The following is a 9,821-nucleotide window of genomic DNA, read 5'->3' as shown; positions in this document are numbered from 1 at the left end:
ATACAGGAAAGAAGGGGACAGAATCCTTAGTAGCTTCTGTGGCAAGGACAAAGGGAAATGGCTTCAAACTCAAAGAGGGTAGATTTAAGTTAGATATAAGGAAGAAGTATTTTACAGTGAGGGTGGTGAGGCACAGGCAGACATGGACCACTGATGTGGTTGATGCCCTGTCCCTGGAGATTTTCTAAGTGAGGCTGGATCAGGCCCTGGGCAGCCTGATAGAGCTGTGGTGACCTTGTGCACTGCAGGGGAGTTGGGCTAGATGACCTTCAGAGGTCCCTTCCAACTCTAAGGATTCTATGATTCTACGATTCTAAGACTGGGCCAAGTAGGAAGGGGTTTGTTGGGTATGCCACACTCCCTGCTATTCTCAGGCTAAGGGCATCGCTGAACACACCAACTGGTTGGTTAAGTTTCTTTCAGAAATACTTGAATCTGGGTGGTGTTTGCAATTGTATAATGTTGCCAACCAATTAACTAATAGATGAAGTAGGGGTGGCTGCCTCAACATGAAAGCCGTTTGTCTATCTGTGAATACAACCATCCTAGAAGTTCATACCAAGCCAGGAAAAGATCCTATGGGATTCTGCAACAACCTGTACTGCTGAAAACGCCTCAGATTGGAGCAATATCAGTGGTACTATCTATACCCAAAAATCCCTAAGTGTGAGAAGCAAGAAATTGTTTGGTAAAGTTATCCCGAATAAGCACCTGATAGATGTCACCTTTTTAATGCTTGCAAACAAATGTGACTGAGTGCATTTTCTTTCCTTTTGTGTCTACAGGAGTCTTGAATGACCCACATGTGCACAGACGGACCTAGATTCCAGGATGACCCAGCAGGTTGAATAATGATATTAATAATCATAATAATGATACTATGTTTTACCATGGTGCAAATACAATCCCCTTTCATTTGTGTCCAGAAGGGCCCAGAATGGCCATGGGCCTGTGAGAGGCAGATTGTTTTTTTTTGCAGTGGAAGTTTCAGTATTTTCTGTATATAGCATAGGATAAGAAAGCTTTTACAAAGGAAACTCCTGAACAGAGTCAAGTTGAGACTGGGGCGTTTTGACCTAGGAAGAACTGGTACACGCACTAAGGTAAAGAAGAGACCAAACAAGTGAAAATATTGTCCTTCTATCACAATAGAAAGTCCAGAATATTCCCATAGACAATGGATTGGTAGCAGACATTGTGTGGAAGTGTAAACGTAGCTATGGAAGTGTAATGTAGCTATGGAAGTGTAATGTAGCCATAGTGTTAGAAGATTGTGAGCCTGAGATGTTCAACCAGTGAGTGCCAGGAGAGGCTTTACCTGTGTCAGACCCAGGGTACGTAACGGGATGGATTTTGCTGACTAGTTGTGCAATTTCTCCCTGGTCAATAGGAGCTGTGCGCCCATTATTGCAATAATGAACAAACTGCTCTTCACAGAGATCTTTGCCTGATTAGAAATTGTTGACCTTGAGCATGTTTCTTACAGTATCTAAGCGTAAGATACACTTGCTGCTGTTATGAAGATCTGTTTTGAAACTTGCTTGCTTTCTAGCCAATGGATTTTTAGTGGAAATGTCCTGAATACATAGTATTAGACTATAAAAACCTTGCATGGGAAAATAAAAGAAAATTTTTGCACAAGAACCCTGTGTCGTGTTCCTAGACTGTGACAAGCAGCCCCTTGTCTTATGGTGCTGGCAGCAGCGAGACAAACACTGACACACTGGTACATATTGCCTGTTCCTGCCTGCTACCTCATTGCTACTGGGTGCCACTGGATGCCACTGTGGAGACAACAGGACTGCTGTCAATTCATGTGAGACCCGAGGGCTACCAGGAGTGTAGAGGTACAAAATGAAAGCATGGAAGTGGAAAGAGAGCAGCACTCAAAAGACCACATCTCGCCCTTGCCCATCGTCATGGCCCCAGGAAAGCAGCAGCCCTGACTTGAAGGCAGTGAGGAGCAATATCATAGAATCACAGAATCACAGAATCACAGAATCACAGAATGGCCAGGGTTGGAAGGGACCTCATGGATCATGAATCTCCAATCCCCCTCCACATGCAGGGCCACCAACCTCCCAGTTTCATATTAGACCAGACTGCCCAGGGCCCCATCCAATCTGGCCTTGAATACTTCTAGGGATGGGGCATCCACGACCTCTCTGGGCAGCTGTTCCAGCACCTCACCACTCTCATAGTAAAGAACTTCAGGAGCAGAAGCTCACTGAGTAGTGGGGGCAGCCTCCAAGGAATTTTGGGTTGCTGTTTAGGCTCTTGACCCCTGGATCCCTCCTGCATAAGGGGGTTTCTCCTCCAGCTCTAGAGGAGAAGGGAAGAAAAGTGAGCTGAGAGAAATGAATTTCTGCTGTCCTCTTCATTGTGTTTATGGACATGGGAAGCCGAGTGCTGTAGGCACATGAGATGACTCGGTAAAAATACATAATTGACTATAATAACATAATTAGAACAACTATATTTAAAAGGTAATGCAAGTTTTAGGAAGTAACAAACACTTTGGGATTTCCCAAAGTTTCCTCAGGGCATCCCTGAGCTCCTGGTTCCTCACACTGTAGATGAAAGGATTCACAGTGGGAGGTACCACGGAGTACAGAAATGACACCACCAGGTCCAGGGATGGGGAAGAAAGGGAGTGCGGCTTCAGGTAGGCAAACAAGAGAGTGCAGACAAACAGGGAGACCACGGCCAAATGAGGGAGGCATGTGGAGAAGGCTTTGTGCCGTTCCTGCTGGGAGGCCATCCTCAGCACGGCCCTGAAGATCTGCACATAGGACAGAACAATGAATAAAAAACAACCAAAGATTAAACAAATACTAAAATAGATATTCACAGTTTCCCTGAAGTAGTCTGATTCTGAGCAGGAGAGCTTGAGAATCTGGGCCATTTCACAGAAGAACTGGTCCACGGTATTTTTTTGGCAAAGTGGTATTGAAAATGTGTTGGCAGTGTGAAGCAGAGAATAGACAGCCCCAGTGCCCCAGGCAGCTGCTGCCATGGTGGCACAAGCTCTGCTGTCCATCAAGGTCCCATAGTGCAGGGGCTTGCAGATGGCAATGTAGCGGTCATAGGACATGATGGTGAGAAGAAAAATCTCTGCAGAAAATAAGAATAATACAAAGAAGACCTGTGCAGCACATCCTGTGTAAGAGATGTGCCTGGTGTCCCAGAGGGCATTGGCCATGGCTTTGGGGAGAGTGGTGGAGATGCAGCCCAGGTCGAGGAGGGCGAGGTTGAGGAGGAAGAAGTACATGGGGGTGTGCAGGCGGTGGTGGCAGGCTACGGCTGTGCTGATGAGGCCGTTGCCCAGGAGGGCAGCCAGGTAGATGCCCAGCAAGAGCCAGAAGTGCAGGAGCTGCAGCTGCCGCGTGTCTGCCAACGCCAGCAGGAGGAACTCGCTGATGGAGCTGCTGTTGGGCATCTGGGCATGGAGTCCTGTTCAGAATACAGAAGATAATGACAAGGCCATTCTCAGAGTCACTCCTCCTGCTTTACTACAAAACTTTTTCTTTCCGTTATTGCAGTGTTCATTTGCTCCATTACTTGAAATTAATTTCATGAAGCTCAGCATTCCATAAGCAGAAGAAGCTTATGGAGCTTTTTCCTTCCTCTCATTTTCTGATCTTACCCTATCTTTGCGGATATCTTCATCTGTTTCCATGTCTCATATCTTTACCCCAGCTGCTCTTCAAGTCTCCAGCACCTACCTCTGTGCCCCTAAATTTCTGATAGGGAAAGCTACCTATTTGCAAGATAAGTGCATTATTCCTGTATGCAGAAAATGAAAGGAGAGACTGAAAGCACATTCTGGGTGACTGTATGCAAAACAGATGATTGATTAAAGCACCATTCAGGAGTCTCAGAGCTGTGTTCAAAGTTGACAGCCTGATTTAGATTTCTGCCTACAACCTGTTTCCCTTTTCTCAGAATAGGAAAAGGAAAATCCCTTCCTTATCTCTGCTCTTCAAAGTGCCCCTGGAAACACTCTGGCATGCAGTGTAGCTGTGATGCCCCTGCCCAAGGCAGCAGCTGTGGCAGCAGAAGGCACATGTCCTGCCCTGCCGGGGGGCTCCTTTCCCCCACACATCTCTGCGCAGTGCCCTGGGCAGCTCCTCAGGCAGGCTGAGTGCTGAGTGCTGAGTGCTGAGCCTGGCAGGCGGCAGAGTCCCTGCCCCGGCACACAGCCCCTGGAGCACAGCAGGGACCTGCTCTGCAGGACAGCCCTGGGCACCCGGCTGCAGCCCCGGCTGCACAGCCTGCAGCCGTCCTGGGACACGCAGCCCTCAGGGCTGTGCTCTGATGCAGCAGCAGAGAAGCCTTCAGCTGGAGCAGGTCTTTTTCCATGATCAAGAAACTGAGGGTATGCAGCCTGTTTTGCAAAGGGATGTCCCTGATTTAGATATCCCTGCAGTAAAAGCCACTCTGCTGCCTGTAATGAGAGACTTACCTTGTCAAAGGCTGTGAGCAATGCTCTTCCAGTGAGCTCTCAGCCTGCTAGCATACCACACTGCCTGTACGCTCTTTTCCTTCTTCTCTCTGTCACTTGCAGATCATGTCCCCAGCCCTGCAGTATGTTGCACAGGAGCTGCTCCTGGGCACAGCTGTCTACCTGCTGTGCTGCCCACTTGTATTAGCTCTCTGTGTCCCGGGAGCCCAGAACAGCTCAGCAGCAGAGGATGTCATTTCTATCCTCCCTATGATCTCCCCTGAGATGTCCCTGGATCTCCATGGCCAACATCTCCTGTAAGAAAACAGCATCATGACTGTACTCTGAAATCTGCTGAATTTACCACCAAATGCCCACTGGACACTGACCAACTCCAGACATATGGTTAGCCTAACAGTGAGTGTCTGCTGTAACAGAAAGGGCACTCAGACAAGGACAGGGAGGGGCGCACTTCCCCTGGGCATGGCAATGATCCAGCTGAAGCAGTGCAGGCATCTGATCCCTAGATGGAAAACCTGCAGCTGAAATGGTGTTCAGATCCCCACGGACCCACAGGAGCTGAGATTCCTCTGGTTCAGTTCAGATGTGCACAAAGAGTTGCCTGCATGTGAGCTCCTGCTCTGAGTCCTTGGTCCTTCAGCGGGGAGTCAGTTGCTCACACACAGACCCTGGGTGATGACCAAGGTGCCTGGGGTGCTCCTGGATGTGTGCTAGTGCTTGTAAAGTGTGTGGGAAATCCCTGAGATAGACACCTCCTTCCTGAGCATCAGCTGAGGGCAAGAGAGGGGATAGTGGTATTCTTGTTCATCCTAAATGGCAACAGACTCCTGTGTTTAGGGCACCCAAGTGACCCTTTTCCACCCATCTCCATGGAACATGGAGATTTATGCAGTTGACTAAATGGATCTTTCTCTGTTCTCTATCTACTGTATATTCTGAGCTCAAGGCACTACAAAGCTAATACACGTCTTTGTTCTTCAACTGATGAAACCTCAGTTTTCTATGGGCTCTCATGTGAATGGCATCAGAAGCAGCCTAGTGTCATGCCAGTTCCCCGGGCTGTCCAGCACACCCACATGCAGCTGCAAATTCAGCACTGGGCCTTCAGGAAAGCCATGTCCTTGCATTGTCTGTGCTGCTTGGACAAGATGGCACCCACAATGTGTTCAATGCCTTTGTGCCACCATGGATTTATGAGGGCCAATGGCATCCTGGCCTGCATGACCAATAGTGTGGCCAGCAGGAGCAGGGAGGGAATCATCACCCTGTACTCAGCTCTGGTGAGGCCGCACCTTGACTATTGTGTCCAGTTTGCGGCCCCTCACTACAAAAAAGACATTCAGGCCCTGGAGCGTGTCCAGAGAAGGGCAACGAAAGTGGTGAGGGGTCTGGAGCACAAGTCTTAAGAGGAGCGGCTGAGGGAGCTGGGATTGTTTAGTCTGGAGAAGAGGAGGCTCAGGGAAGACCTCATCACGCTCTACAACTTCCTGAAGGGAGGCTGTGGTGAGGAGGGGTTTGGCCTCTTCTCCCAGGCAACAAACAGGACCCGGGGAAATGGCCGCAAGTTATACAGGAGGTTTAGGTTAGACATAAGGAAGAACTTTTTATCTCAGAGAGCAGTCAGGCACTGGAATGGCTGCCAGAGAGGTGGTGGAGTCGCCGTCCCTGGCAGTGTTCAAGTGGTGCCTGGATTAGGAGCTACGAGATCTGGTTTAGTGCTGGTGGTAGTAATGGTGATGGGAGGATAGTTGGACTAGATGGTCTTGTAGGTCCTTTCCAAACCTGTGATTCTATGATTCTATGGATGCACTGAATCCAATAATGCCTCCTGAATAGGATGTTTTTTTACATGTTTTTACACTAATGAGAACACCAGCACATGCTAGGCTAGAAAGCTTTGTACACTTGCAGGTCTGAGCTGTTGTTTGGACCACAGGGACATGGTTATATGGCTTCCACAACTGGACTGTAGCACAAGTCTTTACAATGGATGGGCAAGAAGACAAGGAAGGGCCACTGCCCTCTGTGAGAGTGCACTGAGCTCTTGATGGGGATGGCAGAGCAGCCAGGTCAGAGCGAATGGCAATGGCAAACCGAAGAGACCAACAATGTCTGCTCCTGGCTTCCTGATCAGGAAGAGCAAGTGGAAGGTGCCCTCTGCACACAGATGGGAGCCTCATGTTGTCAGGCCCTTGTCCCCTTTGGGGGCCTATTTCTCTCCACTACCTGCAGCAAGGACAGCACAGCAGGACATATAACATCGAGAAGGTCCCTGGAGGGCACAGTTGGCAGATTCTTGACCAAGCCCTGGAGGAACCAAAGAGGAGAGGTGCTCTGCTGGATCTCATACTCACCAACAAGGCAGGGATGGTGTGGAATGTGAAGATCAAAGAGAACCTGGACTGCAGTGGCCATGGGATGGTGGAGCTGAGGATTCTGAAAGGAAGGCAAAAGTCAAACAGCTTTTGCCTTCAGGAGAGCATACCTTGGATTCTTCCAAGCTATGGAGTGGGGTACATAACAGCAGGGAAAGGCTCTGAGGGAATAGAGTCAAAAAATGTTATAAATATCTAGGGAATCTTGGCTTCCAGGCAGAATACGTCCATTCCAAGGAAGAGAAAGCCAGATAAAAATGTCAGAAATTCCTGCATGACTGGAAATGGATTGCATGGGTCTCACACAAACACAGAAAGGAAGCAAATAGGTAGTGGAAAAAAGAAGAGGTCACCTGGCAGCAATGCAGAGGCGTACATGCTGAGATGAGTATAGGTAAGTCAGAGTTCAACTGGAATTGAATATGCCCAGGCATTTCACAGACAAGAAGGGCTTGTAGAAATATGTAGTCTACAAAAGAAAGGCTAGGGAGAAAGTGGGCCCATAGTAGGATGGGGCAGGGAATCTGGTGAGACAGGACATGGAGAAGCCTCTGATACTCATTTTCTTCCTGACCTCACGGTTTATTAGTTGGACTGGGCTTCTTGGAATCCTAGGTGGCAGAAACAGGTGGGAAATGTTGGTGCAAGGCAGAAGTCCTTGGTGAAGAAAGAGGTGATCAGGGAATACCTAAGCAAACAGGATCCCCTGTTGGAAGAGGCTGACAGGAATTTTAGGATTTTGGAATGGTTTGGGTTGGAAGGACCTTAAAGACCATCCAGTTCCACCTCCCTTGCAGTGTGCAGGGCTGTCCCACAGTAGATCAGGATGCCTGGAGCCCTTGACATCTCAAACATCTCCAGGGATGGGGCAGTCCCATCTTCTCTGGGCAGCCTGTTCTATACCATCTCCATGCCGCACATCATGATCTATGGAATGTTGGGAATTCCTTCCAAATGTCTAATGTAAAGCTTTCTTTCAGTTTATTATCTTGTCATCCTAGCCCTACTATTTAGAAGTAATGTAAGAAGTCCGTCTCCACCTTTTTGTGTTTGAGCAAGACCATGGCCAGAAGATGGAGGTAAAGCATAAAGCAGAGTAGTGCCTCCACATTTCAGATCCCCAACACAAGGAAGATGTCTGCAAGTGGGAGATGATATAAATGTGTTAACACTTCGCAACTTCAAATATTCTCATGTGTCATTTCTCACTTTTTAAGCTGAAAACACTCATATTTGAGGGATATTGTGTCTTTTATTTTATTTATTTATTTAGATATTTTTCCTAAAAGGACAGTGTTTTAAAGAACTGTGTTAGCAGGACACAAATGCCTTCACATACAGGGACACAGACAGTGGTGCCAGTGCCAATGCCCTCTGTCTAATGCCCAGCGTCCACTGCTGCTCTACCCTGCTGCGTATTTGATGTCCCTCATCCTGCAGGTGTCTCCAGCTCCCCTAAATCAATGACTATGGTTCAGGGTGTGTTTTCAGCCTTGAAAACCTCCCAGCTATCTGCCTGATCTCTGACCTTCACAGAGATTACTGGAACTTGCTCCGTCTCTCCAAAATGTGATGGACTCTTTTCTCAGTTCCTTAGCTGTGACTGTATCTATCCCTGTCTAACTCATTTCTTGTACAAATATTCCAAGTGAAAGACAAAACTCATTAGGTGCAGCTTGGACAAGGCCTGCAGCTGATCACTGTGTTTTACTATTCATTCAATTGCATCATGTTTACAATTGTTTGCTGGAAAAAAAGAAAAGAAAGAGAAATCCTTCCTTGCCCATGTGCAGCTGGTTCTTTAAGGAAAGCCAGTGGGAGTTGGTGCAAAAGACGTTTAACTCTGAGTGGGTAACTGCAGAGGAGAGGAGTGACGTAATGAAAAGAGGTGCAAGTCCCTTAGGGCAAAATGAGTAGAAATGGGGTGGAAAAGTTGAGGAGGACATTTGTCCATACAGTGACAGAACAAAGTCCATTAGGGGACATCTTGGATCAATATCAGTTGCCAAGTGCTGCTTTAAATTCTTGTTTAAACCCAACTGTAAATAAATAGTCAATAAATGTCTGTTGGATTCATCGTCCTTAAGCAGTCTCCAGATGCTTCTCCCGTTAGCTGTGCAAGTTCTGAACACCTGAAGAAGATGACAGGAAGGCACAAGGCACAGGAGGGCTCTTCAGGTTGAAATGGGCCCCAGGGGGCATTTGCTGCTGAGTCCATCAACTTCCAGTGCACAGAGAAGATTGCCTGAAGTGCTCAAGAAGACAAAGTCAGAAGGAACAGTGAAGTTTCTTGGAGTATTAATGGACCCCACTGAGGGCCATTGACAAGCCAGCTTCCCCAGGGACTTGTTAGAGCAGATAATTGGAAGCCATGACTGCAGGCAGACCAAGGCACTGGGATGGTGGCTGTGATGCTGAGCAAAGCCTCCTTTGTCTTGTGAAGCAGAAAGGCGTAGCCCTGATCCCCAGAGCCTTGGCAGGGAGATCGTGTCCCTCATGCTGTATCATCAGCAAACTTGCTCAAAACATCTTCTAGTCCTGCATACAAGTCATTGATGAAAACAATAAAGAGAAGTGCCCTTAATTGGAGTACTAGGGAACCCTACTATTGGCAGTCCATTAGCCTGATGGAATCACATTTACTGTAATCCTTTGGTCCAACCCATTGGCCAACTGCTCACCCATCACATTATGTTTCTGTGTAGCTGAATGCAGGACATTTGGCCCAGAAGGATGCTGTGAGAAATAGTATCAAAGGCTCTATTGAAATCTTAAAGGATAACCTCAACTGGCTTCCCTTGGTCGACTCAATGGGTGATGTTGTCATAAAGGGACATTAAGTTAAACAGGACCTTCTCTTCATGGACTTGTGTTGGCTGGTCCAATGACAGAATTGTCCTTCAAGTTCTTTTCAGGAACTCTCAGCACCATTTTCTCCATTTGTTTATCAGCCTTTGAAGTAAGAATGACAGCTCTGTAAT

At 47.6% G+C, this 9,821-nt stretch overlaps 1 protein-coding gene across 1 annotated transcript; it reads right to left on the bottom strand.

The window, feature by feature from the left end:
- Positions 1–2,479: 2,479 nt before the first annotated feature.
- LOC149916500 (olfactory receptor 14J1-like) lies at positions 2,480–3,439 on the bottom strand. The gene has a single exon (XM_090147778.1). The coding sequence runs from the start codon at positions 3,437–3,439 to the stop codon at positions 2,480–2,482; it is 960 nt and encodes a 319-aa protein (XP_090003904.1).
- Positions 3,440–9,821: the final 6,382 nt, after the last annotated feature.

This window comes from Phasianus colchicus, chromosome 10 (assembly GCF_987193195.1).
Source record: "Phasianus colchicus chromosome 10, bPhaCol1.hap1.1, whole genome shotgun sequence".
NCBI lineage: Eukaryota > Metazoa > Chordata > Aves > Galliformes > Phasianidae > Phasianus > Phasianus colchicus.
Note: the sequence above shows the minus strand (reverse complement) of the source record. Positions and strands in the feature narration are given on the sequence as shown.